A 13,513-nucleotide genomic window follows, 5' to 3' on the forward strand; every position below is an offset into this window, starting at 1 on the left:
AAATATGGCATGCTACTATAATAATGCATGCTTTTCTGCCTGAAATTACTTTGTCCTACATAAAAATGTCATAGTTGGAAATGAAAGTTTTTTTAACCTTCAATGACGACAATTTACCGACAGGCATTAAGGGGCTTATATTGGAGGCAAGTGTAATTGACAGCTTCTTTATTCTAAAGGACAACAAGGACGTCATTGTTAAATCTGGTTAAAATCTTCCCACTGTTAGCTCCTGGTGCGTATTTACTGCCATTGTAGATGTAGTGCAGCGAAGGCCTGTACTGGACTACTAGCGTGCTCCACCTGCATATTGAAGGCGATTCATCTGAAAGAATCATTCAGTTACCATAGAATTACTTATTGGAAATTCAGTTCAATTACTTCCAAACCCACACATGGAATCAAGCTTGACTATGATGGGATTTGTCTTTCGGCAAGGGAAAACTCCTTTAATAAATCATATTAGAACAAATCCATAAAAAGCAGACATAAAAGACCAGGAAATTATTCATTTATTATTCCTCCCTTGAAACTCAAATGAACTACTCTCTGGAAAAGGTCATTTACATCTTCTCTTTGACAGAACTGGGAAGGAGAAACCAGAAATTTTACAAATTAAATGAGCTGAAATTGGATTAAGTGTACTCAACCGGCTTCAGTTATATATTGCTTTGTCAGAGTGGCACAGTAGACAGCAAACTGCAGGAGTTTCACCTTTAATATTCATGATTCAATACCTGTCTTTTTACTCTATTTGTTTTAAACCAGTGAAAAATAAGAACAAAACACAAAAAATTATGATAGAAAAATACTATAAATTAAAAAAAAACTCTTATCACATTTAACCAGATATTTATAACTAGAATTGTGTTTTCTGCTCATGCTAAGAAACAAACACATTTTCTAGAATTAAGTAGAATTTCAAGCAATTAGATTAAGACAACAAATCAGAACTTGACAAGGTGATGGTGCTTATATAGCACAATAATTATATATCATTCAGAAACTCTTAAGGTTGATACTATTAGAGCAGGATGCAGTGGAATAGGTGTCCACCAATAATCTCACACAACTGGGCTTGATTCTCTGGTCATTTTATAATACAGATTGGTATTGGTTTCTATCCCAGTGTGATCCACATAAATGAATATGTCTTCACTTCCATCATTAAATAAAAACAAAATTGTTCATGATTGTCTTGTTGTACATGCATCTGTTCCTTACCCAAGGGGCTGTGGGTTTGAGTCCCACGCGAGGGCACTATCTCATGACCTCTGATAAAAGGACACCAGCAGGTTCATATCAAATTATTACCATCTCAACTATCAAACAGAAATATATTTGCTAATGGTTACCTAACTTTCCAGGCAAGCCAAGGGAGTGACCTGCCCCTGATGAGGAAAAAGAAGAACCTGCTATCAGAGGAAGACGAGGTTGACTTTATCTCATGTTGTGACCCGGACACTGTCAAGTTTGTCATTCCACCCAAGAAGTACAAGCTGAACGTGCTGGTCCATGCCCTTGTTGGGGGCCCTATGGCCGGACTCGCACTGCTATATCTGCTCCCAACCACGCTTAATGACCTCTACAATAATACAGGTAACACAGCCTTGATTAGCATAATACACAGGTGTAGAAATTGTCAGCATAGTCTTACATGAAAAATAAAAAAAAGTTGTTTAGCCAGCTTGGGAAATAGTCACAAGTAAGGAAGTCCGACCTTCCTCACAGTTATATACTACAGGTGTTTTTACATTTTTGGAAGTGATAATTTCTCATTATATAAACAAAATTTGAATGAAATTGAAAGAAAATGTAAATAAAATAAGATTTATGTCAAATTTACCTTATATATATATATTTGACAGGAGGTACAGTGATGTTGTTTATGCTGGGCTGGTTGGCAGTGCTTGTGGCCCTGTATCCCCTGGTGACAGCTGCGCCCCCGGAGACGGCTACGTACCGCACCACCGACGCCATGGAACTGTCGGCCGTGATGCGAGCATTCTATGTCTACCTGCTCATTATGTTTGATCTCATACACAGGTAGGAGAGACAGTTACTCTGTGCTGGATTGATAATGGTTTTGTAGATTTGTTTGCTACTGTGCTGTTTTCCGTCTGCCCTCCATTCGTTTTTTTCCGTATCAGTGCTGTAACTTGGTCATGCACAGTACAATATTTTTTAAAACTTGGCACAGCTGTTAGACACACAAAGGTTCTGTGTATCACACATGTTTCACATCCCTACCTCGAGTGTCAAGGTAATACAGGTGAGTCATAGTGGCATGCTGCATTTATGCACATACAGTGTCAGAAAATAACCTTCAGAAATTAACAAAAAGTAAGACTTATAAGTAAACAATAGCATGTTCTGCCATCAACCAATTAAAACTGACATTATACATTATTGTAAAGTTGTCTCAAATTTAGTTTAAACTTATTTATTTTATTTATTGTAAAGTTGTCTCAAATTTAGTTTAAACTTATTTATTTTACAATGAATGTGAAACAAGTTATTACAACATTATATATATCACTCTCATTGGCACAATGTTACGCGTGTGGTCTTGTGTTGTGAGGGAAAACTGCAGTAAGGAGAAAACCCAACTGTCCGGCTTGGTGACCACAGGGAATTGAACCCAGGTTGCCTTGGTGAGAAGCGAGTGCGCTTACCACTGCGCTAACTGGACAACCTAGTTGTCTCAAATCTTTAAATACTACAGATCACTAATGGAAGTTCTGGAGCAATAATGATTTAACAATTAACAATGATGTTGTTATCAATGCCATTACCAAAGTTTTGTACAATCAGCTCATTATATAAAATTATTACTTAATAAGTTATTAAAAATTTGGTATTGTGATAATTTCAGATACCACTCCGGGAGTTTCCTCTTGGTGAACCAGGTGTTGCACGTGTTTTTTGTGCTGTTGCCATTGTTGTGGATGGCGGGGCTGCTGGCCCCCGTGGATACGTTCCTCCTGTACGCCCTGGAGCAGGGCCATGTGTTCCTGTTCGGGGGATCGTTCATGGCCTCAGATCTCAGGTAAGTCAGGTACAGCTGTTTCAAGATGAGGTGATTCTGAAAGACATGTTTCATTAATGGTCTTAGGTAAAGTGTGAAATTTCTGTTATTTTGCTGAATTTAGCTTGAACCAGTATTTATGTTGAACAGGACGTTAAGGAACTGAATAAAAATAAAAATCAATTAATTGCCATCTATGATGTTCCTACAATTTTATAAGATTGTTGATGTTATGACTAAGATCCTTTAATGAAATGAGCTGCAAGCGCCTGGTTAAATAAAAACCTTAGTTGTCATGAATTTAGTCAACATCTTATTTTCAATATTTTGCTACATAATTGAGTAAATTGAAAAATGTGCACAAACTTGAGGAAATAAAAAAAAATCAATGTGTTACCATTTGTGAGGTTCAACCAATTAAAGGTTATTGAAGGTACAACTAAAATCTTTTGTTGAATTGGCCCCTGGGTTTTAGATGTATATGTCTCTCAAGGGAACAAGACAGTTTTAACTATCTGCAATCATAGTGTTGAAACGTTTATAAAACATGTGTGTTGTACGTTGTTTGATTCCAGATTGGTGGTGATGTCAGTATTATCAGCGTGTGTGTTCCTTGGTTCCTACTACATCTCCTCTTGTCTGGGAACCGTTGTTCTGTCGGGCATGACTGGTTACCTGCTCAGTACAGACTTGGGAGGGCTTGGTACCCAGCTGTTGTCCTTTATCAACAGGAATCGGGTCTCAGCTGAGCGTAGGAAGGAACCGGTGGAGGGACATAAGGAGAAGGGTCTCAGATTTCTATGGAGATGGGGCATCCTGGAGGTTGTCTATCACTGTGTGATGCTGGCTGTAGTAGGTGTCATAGCAGGTAGGTGCTTTGAGAGTAATTAATGTAGAGTATGCAATTGATAGGTCAAGAACTTCACTATGTTATGTGTTTGAATTATGCTATCACTTTTCTTTTCATAATTTTGATCAAATGGCTACCAAAGAGGCTTCAGATATGATACTCATAGTTTCTACTTCTCACATAAATATGAATGTTCATTTATCATTTGTTTTTCAGGTCTGGTGAGTGCCAACAGTCACAAATTTTCCTCATCCACATGGAAGACAGTGGGCTACTGTATAGTAGGCATATGTGTGGTGGAGAAGGTGCTGCGTGACATTCAAGGTGTTTACATAATTTGCGGGCTGTGGAGGAACGCTCTCTATCCACCATCCGTCACAAACCGACCGTTCAACTCCAGGAAAAGGAAACTGCTGGTGCTGGGGATACTGAGGAGGGGAATTGTCAACTGGGGTGAGTTGTATTACTCAATATGTTGTATATTGCATTTTGTTTGCCACTGCGCTACTCATTACGTTTGCTAACGTCACCATATTGCTGAAGGGGGGAGTCAAGTTAAAAATAATAAGGTTTCAAATCTAACACACCAGTATGCGTTGTTGGCCAGAAGTTAAGAGTTAAACAATTTTTAACCACTTGTTTTTATGCAGTTTTATGACCAGTTTTCATAAAATTCCTCTTTTAAAAAATGTGTACCCTGGAGTGAGTATTAAAACACATGTTGATCTTGCAAAAGTTATCACTTATTCTTTTAAGAGATTTGTCCATTACAACATACATTACAGAAAATGATGTAAACAAAAGTGTTTTTGAAGAAATAGAAGTCTGAAACCATTCTACCTTATAATATTGAAATATTTCTGGATTTTCATCTCTATTCCAGTTGCCCCCTGCGTGATGTTGGCCTATCTGTCCATGGTTATCAATGGGAAGGGCAGTGAAACCAGCTCCATATCGTGTCGGAGCAACCTTGACCTGTCAACAGGGGTCATGTACACATTTGGCATTGTGAGAGCTTTCAGAGCTGTAAGTGAAACTGTTTGAATATGGGATTGATTATTTATACACAGGCCAAAAAAAATGTGAATCATGTGTGTAATTGAAAGAAAAAATAAATTATGTTGTTTTGTAAGAAAATTTAACTTTCAATATGACTCAGTTGTCATTGAAATATTGAATGAAATTCCATGTTAAATCATTAACATTTCAGTTTTGTGAAATTGTGTTTTAGATATGGCAGAGTACAGTTCACTCCCTGCTAGAACTATCCATTGTCCACCTGGTACTAGTGACCATGGATACCAACACCACAGTGACAGAATGGGGTGTGCCCATTCTGGCCATGCTTACCTGCCTGTGCCGTGACAGGTTCTACCAGCTGTGTAATAAACTCTACTTCTTCATCTCATTGCTCATCAGTTCATGGACTGATAAAAAACAACGACGAGGATCAACTGTTCCGATCATAGTTCTCTCAATCATATTTTTCCCCCTAGTGTTTGGGATTATAGGAATAGCCTCGGCCCTTGCAGTGCCGCTGCTTCCTCTATTCACATTGCCGATAGTTTTCTTCTCATTCCCGCGCCCCCTGCGATCCTGGCCAGAGGAGGTTGGAGCCTCTAGTAACAGTTGTCCTGATACAAACTTCTACAGACAGCTGGCTCCAGAACTGGCCAAGGCATTCTCCTCTGGGTGTGCCAATGGAAGCATAGGTAAATCATATAGAATATGCGCATGCATATGCATCAATGTGAATTATTTATGGAAATATTCCCATTCCCAAAAGAAAAGAAGAGTCAGTTACATTTGCAATAGTTTGTCTACCCTCATTTAAAATAGAAATGTTTTAGACAGGTTTAAGGTGTGTTTTTTTGGTATACCTGTTCTGTTTTGTGCAGATAAACCAGTCAACCTGTTTCCCCTGTTGTAGGTGAAGCAAGTGCTGGGAACCACTATCTGGTCCGGTTCCAGGACCGGCTTGTCTGGGTTGTGATCCTAGAGAGGGGAACTGGCTACTGCACCATCAACGTGAAGGGCCTCGAGCTCCAGGAGACTTCCTGTCACACTGTTGAAGCTGCCAGGATTGATGATATCTTTGAGACAGCCCTCGAACCTAGGGAGGGCTGTCACACAAGTTTTGGCAAATTAAATGAATATCCACTGCATACGTTGACACCAGTGGATGCTTGTTATCTTGATGCATATTCTGATGCAAGGAATGTATTGACAGGAATTATAGATAATCCAAGTGCTAGTGAAGAAACAATGAAGGCATTTTTAAGAAGTTTACTGTGGGTCTTGTTAAAGTATGTGAAAAATAATAAAAACAAAGTCATGAAAAATGCAAAAGGTGAATCTATGATAAAAGAGCTTTCGTTTGTAACACGTACTGAAAAACACGAGTTGAAAGAGTTGAACTCAAATAATAACATGAGAAACACTAGTGTACAAAAACAATCAAATAGAACAGCCTTGCCACCTTTGATTCCAGATTTTATGCAAGAGAGGCGATCTCCCTCCCCGCCTGTAGTTACCAAGGTGACAAATAAGCAGAAGAAAATGGCCTCATCCTGGGGCTCTTTAGACAGTTTCACAGACAGTATATTCTCAGATGATGGTACCACCATTCAGAAAAAGCCTAGCAAGCCCCCTCGGCCTTTACATCAATCTACCCAGAGTAGAACTAAAAGCCCAGATATAGAAGATATGCTTGATGAATTAGACATGGGCTTACCAGCTTATGATGTCACTAAGCCTAAACCTCAAATGCAGAACAAGTTTAGTACAAAATCATTTGGAAACACTATATACAAGCCACAGACTAATCTAGCAGGTTCGCCTGATTTCAAAAGTCCATATTCATCTCAGTTAAGTTTACCAAAAGAGTGGCGTGAACTGCCGTTGGATAATTCACAAGTATCCAGACTGGTCGCCAAGTTTCCCACAGACTGGTTCAAACACGTACTCTCCTGTCTAGATCTTGGCAGTGAGAAGGAATCCAGAGAAAAAGTGCTCAAAGATGTAATGGCTGATGATGCCCTACATAACTGCTACGCTCAACTAACCATGGCCTGCTATTCAATTTTTGAAAGTCAAGGTAATTTACAATTCACAATTTTCATTCTTGATAGAAATATTGAAAAAGTATAAAATTAGCAATGTATATCATATCTTTGTTTGTAATAAACACATTGGTAATTTAATAATTTTATTGGTAAATTAATAATCACATTGGGCATTACAAAATTGCTGTTCTTCATTTAAATACTGTGCATTCATCAGTTTTTGTAGTAAAGGTATATTTTTTAAGGTATTGGATAATAATATGCACATTTGATAGCGATACCTTTTCGGTCAACAGAATACACACAAATGTACCTCCACTACAAATACTGATGTGAGATCCAATGCTTGGTGTCCCCATATTATTTTTGTCTCGTATGAAAGGGCTTTATATGAAGAAAAAGTGTTTAAAATTTATCAATGGAAATATTACAAACAAACTTATTTGGCCTGAAATAAAGATATTATATGTGGTAACCAGGCATTAAAGTTTGACATTATCTCCAATGGCGGCATGCAATCATAATGTTTATTGTACATCAGATACATTAAGAGTAGCACGTTTGTAGTTTTCAATTTCAAGTACCGTAAATATTTATGTTCTGTTAGAAGCACCAGGTGCATGTCTTTTTAAGAACTCTGCACAAAATCATCAGAATCATGTTTCCCCATTCAGCTCATTTCAAGAATCAGTCATATATGTAATCAATATAAAATACCAACAACCATTGTCACAATTACCCATCACCTAGATCATAGGTGGATACTAATTGCTGATTGTACAGTTGCAGGCTTTAGACACCACCTACAATCTAAAGCCTGCAACTGACCAATCAGCAATCAGTATCCGCTACAGCATAGCTGTATACACCCCCTGGTGTGTAAACGACTAAAATGATCCACTGAACACATGACTTTAACTCTGAAATCAATACACAACTTTCGGTAAAAAATGAAATGTTTCGTTCTTTTATCAACGTAAGAGGTGTGTTACTTAAATGATAAGGTATTGGTTTACATACATGGCTTCAGCAGCCAGAGCAGGTGGACCATAAACAAATGGTGCAGATGTGATGCTTATCATGCAAATAAGACCACCTGCGCTTCTATATGAGTGTAGGCATCTAATAGGACATTTACAGTATGCTAGTACCCAATGTTTCAATGACTCCCCTGTATGTTCCAGTGGTCACAGTTTCCTGTACATGATTTATATGGGTAACAAAACATTTCAACACTATCTTAACATAATGTATAAGTATCCATGTTGTCATTGTAGGCTACAGTGGTCCTAGTTTTCTCTACAAGAGTTATATGGGTGACATATCCATCAACGCAATGTGGGACTGGCTCGGGGAACACACCGACCTGCAGTCGCTTGTCAAAAAGGCCTTCCGGTATGGGTATAGTTTCCTGAGATATCATTACTTTTGATATACTGGACTGATTATCGCTTCCTGTCAATCTTAAGAGGCTACAAGTATTAACAATCTGGAATGTTAAGTCTTCATTCTGCAGTTATAAGTGATTCTAACGATCAGTATAAGCGTTATACCTTGGTTCCACAAAAGCTATCAATGGATGCTAAAAACAACATTAATGCAATCTCACTGTTTTAGTTACAGCTAAAAAACATATATGTTAATTTGTCTAAACCTTAAAGTAAAAGAGAAAAGTTCCACAACAGTATGTAATCTAGATTATTCAACTTGCAAAACAGATTTTCCTTGTATTTGTTTTCCCAGGTATGGTTTCAAGCTAATGATAGACCAGATGTTGCTGGGCGAGCTGACATCCGACGAAGAGTGGCAGGAAGCCCTGGAGGAGTATGATGACCGCTGGTACATTGGAGCAGAGCGCGAGCCCGAGTGGACTTCCGCAATCCTTGAACAGAGGCCCAACATGTTCTCCATGGGACAAAACACAGGACAGGTACGGCTTAGGATTCTTTTTTAAACTACATGTAAAAATATGCCATTGATTCAACTAAAGCATGCTTTCCAATTGGATTAATGTAAAGCCTGTTAACATAATTAAACACCTGGAGCAGTTAAACAATGTCAACATTCTCAAACATGTTCATGCATAAATTACTTTGCCTTATTAACTGTTCATATTCATTCTTTAGGATTGAAACTTATCACAATATTCCCATGTTGTTATTTCTAGAACACGTACAGCAGCCGTACACTGACCCTCCAGTCAATGCAGGTTTCTATTGGTCGGTTGAACCCGGAGGTTGTGCGTGGCCAGTGGGCAAACCTCGGACTGGAGCTGCTCTACATGACCAACGATGATGAAGAACGGTACAGCATTCAGGCTCACCCTGTCATTCTGCGTAATCTCACCGTGCAGGCCGCCGACCCACCCCTCGGGTACCCCATCTACTCATCACGACCAATGACTGTTCCACTTCTCTAGCTTTGACGACTGAGAAGACACTGTTTAAGTTTCATATGCAGGTTGTTTTTCAGCAACTTTTATAGCTCATAGTTGGCTATGTTCTCACAGCCAAAAAATTAACTTTTTCCCCCAAAGCATCCCGTATCAGTAAACAATGTTTTTTAATTAATTGATGAAGGACTGCTTGAAAAACGGTAGTTTATTGTTGCTGAAGTCACCAAAGCCCACAAACCAATGGTTAAAATGAGTATTTGAGTTTATTCAACATTCAAAAAATTTCATAAAAGAAATCACACTTCCTCTTTAAAATTATACTCGAATTGCCAATTCCAAGGGGCAAATTTTAAAAATAATTGGAAATAACCATGGTGTTTTGCCATGTGGATCGGCTTCCATTATCTTAATAAAAAAACCAGATGAAAACGGTATAAGTGCTTGAGTAATTGTATACCCTCCCTTGTTTTTGATGCATTGGGTCATTGTCAAGTCATTTGTCAACTTGATCTGTTTGTCTAGGTACAATTCAAAATTCCAATCTTATGTCAGGCCCTGTCTTATGGACTATCGGTTATATGACAATCGATATGTGTGCCATAGGTATAATCTTTAATGGTATTTATATTAATTTCAAATCAAATGAATACATGGACTTTACGGTACCCTCTATTAAGAGGCCTCACAATTTCTTTTTCTTATACTCAGATATGTTTTTTGGAGATTTATTCTAATTACTGTATTGCCTAATAATAATGACATTGAAATGTTTTGAAATTCATACCATGTTAGAAAAATGTTTTGAAAATCAAAGTCATTTGCCATAAGTGTTATTGTTTTAATTGTTTTTATCATTGTATCTTTACTTTTCTACTGTGTTCAAAACTTGTTCTGATAATATTTTGATATTGCTATTGACATTTACTGTTCCCTTTTCTCACTGTTACCTATAAAACAATGAATCGTCTTTTATAGAGTGATCCGTCCATTTTCACATTTTTGTTAAACAAGGTTTTACTTTGAATATTATTGTATGTACATGTATTCTGCTTCATTGGCATTAAGTTTTTTTGTTGTTACTGATCTTTTGTACACTGGCTTTTCTTCTTGGTTCGGGAATACAATGTGTGTTTATTTTATGGCTTTCATGTATTTATTTATTTATTTTATTGATGTATCATTGTTGGGTATCTCCTTGCTTTTTAAATGATCAGCTGTTTTAGAGTATAAAAAATCATTTAGTGACATAAGGAATGTATAAAGCAATACCATGTTATGAAATTTACTGTAAATGGTTCAGATGCTTATAATTATGTCATAATGTGCCAGCTATTGATTTGATTGTCTGGAGACTTCACAATTGTGCCAGTTGCCTGTGTTTTTAGCAGTTGCCTGTGTTTTCCGTACAGTGAAGACCTGTTTAATGTGTAACTAGAGAATGTCTGGAAGATCTGACAGTTGAAGGGTGCATTACATTTACAGTACTAATTAGATCATGTTTTAGGCCATTTTTTAATAAATTTTATTTTTTGTAAGTCATCAAGCTTTTATAATTTTGAAGAAACCGTGTGATTGTTTTAGTTCAGTGTTATATGATTGTTGTTGGTGTTCACAATGTACATGTGACCATAAAGACATTGATATTGAGTCTCATACTTCTGTGATATCTCTATTTTGTTGAAATAAAACTTTCCATGAACTTTGTTGGTTCAATCTTGTGAAACCCAAGGATTATTTTTTCTACCAGTTTAAAACGCTGCCATGGTATTGTTTCCTCCACTCTGCTGTCTCTTCAGGCTCCAACCTGGCCAAAAATAGTGTTCCCTCTTGGGCTATCCTACATTGCAACATCTGAATATGGAATAGGGGAATCAAGAGGTGCTTATCAAATCTTAACAACACTTTCTTATAATTGTGCAATCTTGAATATGCTCATTGAGTTTAGGGAATGCATTTGAAATTGCTCAGAATAATGAGTGCTCAGTTGATAATGTTCTTTTCCTATTAAAAAAGTCTTGTACAAATAGCCATACCTGATACTCTTGCAGACCTCGTATGGTTGTATTGTACTTCGGACCACCGGTGGAGTTGCTGAAAGGTAAAACTACCTGTAAAACCACAGTATTTTTTACTTTGAAGAAGTTAGGGTTAGGTTTGAAGAAGTTCAAAATGCAAAGAAATCTGTCAAGTACCACATTGTTAAAGTACAGTGTGTGGTTCATAATCCCTTGTCTCTTGAATAACTACAAGGAAGTGAATATGATGGTGATTGTTGAACTTCACACACTATCGGAGCACTTTTGCTCTATAACAGAGGCCAATCTATAGCATCCCTTACTGCTATGAGCAATCAGACTGAACACTACAATGGTTTCTTAAGACAGTGGCTGTCATCGTACTATTGCTACATCTGAAATGCTTTGATCATATATCATTTTTCCAAATTCCAGTAGTTTAAAATTTTGCCATTTTGGAGATGCCTCTGTCAGAATGTCACATGACGTGTATACACTAAATATGTTTCCCCCAATTCTATTGTTCTTGCCCTGACTCTCGGTCAGTCAGTTTGTAAGTCACACTTCATATCTGCTCAATTACTATAGAATGCTTGGACTTAGGAACTTCATATTTGGTATGACGGTTGGTCATGACCAGCTGATGATCCACATTGATTATAAGATCAGTAGGTCAAGGTCGCAGTGACCTAGAGGTGAAAAACATGGTTTCCACTCAATAACTGAAGATCCTGCTCAATTTCTATGGAATTATTGGACCAAGGAATTTCATACTTTGTATCCAATTGGTCATGACTAGAGATGACCTCTACTGATTTTAAGATCAGTAGGTCAAGGTTGCACTGACCTTCAGATGAAAAACTTGTTGGCAGTGAGTCATTGAGCTGAAAACTGGTTTCCGCTCAAAAATACTAAAAGCACCCACGATTTTCATACTTGGTATGGCAATTGGTCATGCCTAGTTGATGACCCTTTTGATTTTGAGGTCAATGGATAAGGTTGCGGTGACCATCAGGTGATGAAATAGTTTCCACTTATTAATTTAAGAACACTCAGGAACATTATACTTGGTTTGCTAGTTTGTCATGCCTAGTTGATGACCCTATTGATTTTTGAGGTCAATTGATAAGGTTGCAGTGACCTTCAGGTGATAAAATGGTTTCCCTTAATAAACCAAATACACTTCAGCCAAGAAACTTTATACTTGGTTTGCTAGTTGGTCATGATGAGAAGATGACCACTATTGATTATGAGGTCATTAGGTCAAGGTCACAGTGATCTTCAGGTGAAAAACTATTTGTTTGACTATCTCTCAGCTACAACAACACTATTGGGGAAACAAGCCCTTTTTCAAACAAGAGGGACATGATGTCCCTTAAACGCTCACCTAAGCAAAGGGCCACAACTCTGTGATAAAGCATTAATAAAAATGTTGCAATTTAAACATATCTTTACTGATGACAATGCTTTGTTTTATATTTGTAAATGGTCAAGCAATGAACCTACCTGTAAAGTTTCATTGAATTTGGCCTCGTAGTTTCAGAGACTTTTTTTTAAAGCAAAACAGTAAGTCGGCCATTTTGTTGTTGTTGATCAATCGTGACCCCTTGTTGTATTATTGCAGAGGGTCACCCAAGGAAGCTTCCTGTAAAGTTTCATTAAATTTGAACGGGTGGTTTTAGAGATGTTTTTTTAAAAGCAAAACAGGAAGTTGGCCATTTTGTGAATGTTGTTGTTGTTGTTGATCAATCGTGTCCCCTAGTTGTATTTTTGTACAGGGTCACCCAAGAAAGCTTCCTGTAAAGTTATTTTGAATTTAGAGTGGTAGTTTCAGAGGAGATGCTTTTTAAATCAAAAAAGGAAGTCAGCCATTTTGTTGTGGCTGTTGTTGTTGTTGATCAATCTTGACCCCTTGTTTTGTTGTAGAGGGTCACCCAAGGAAGCTTACTGTAAAGTTTCATTGAATTTGGACTAGTAGTTTCAGAGGAGATGCTTTTTAAAGCAAAACAGGAAGTCGGCCATTTTGTTGTTGTTGTTAATCAATTGTAACACCTTGTATTTTTGTAGAGGGACACTCAAGGAAGCTTCCTCTGAAGTTTAATTATACCCCCACAAACGAAGTTTGAGGGGGTATATAGGAGTGAGCTTGTCGGTCGGTCG

The 13,513-nt window shown here is 37.6% G+C and overlaps 1 protein-coding gene across 1 annotated transcript in view; it reads left to right on the forward strand.

Moving 5' to 3' along the window:
• Positions 1-11,037, forward strand: part of LOC128209161 (pecanex-like protein 4) — a 35,627-nt gene extending 24,590 nt beyond the window's left edge. The window contains exons 4-14 of the mRNA XM_052913063.1: positions 1,368-1,599; positions 1,869-2,046; positions 2,876-3,049; positions 3,604-3,896; positions 4,095-4,331; positions 4,762-4,904; positions 5,110-5,590; positions 5,809-6,975; positions 8,221-8,338; positions 8,687-8,873; positions 9,111-11,037. Coding sequence (XP_052769023.1) covers positions 1,368-1,599; positions 1,869-2,046; positions 2,876-3,049; positions 3,604-3,896; positions 4,095-4,331; positions 4,762-4,904; positions 5,110-5,590; positions 5,809-6,975; positions 8,221-8,338; positions 8,687-8,873; positions 9,111-9,362 — 3,462 coding nt within the window. The 3' untranslated portion in view covers positions 9,363-11,037. The remainder of the gene's footprint in view (positions 1-1,367; positions 1,600-1,868; positions 2,047-2,875; positions 3,050-3,603; positions 3,897-4,094; positions 4,332-4,761; positions 4,905-5,109; positions 5,591-5,808; positions 6,976-8,220; positions 8,339-8,686; positions 8,874-9,110) is intronic.
• Positions 11,038-13,513: the final 2,476 nt, after the last annotated feature.

Source organism: Mya arenaria, chromosome 11 (assembly GCF_026914265.1).
Source record: "Mya arenaria isolate MELC-2E11 chromosome 11, ASM2691426v1".
NCBI lineage: Eukaryota > Metazoa > Mollusca > Bivalvia > Myida > Myidae > Mya > Mya arenaria.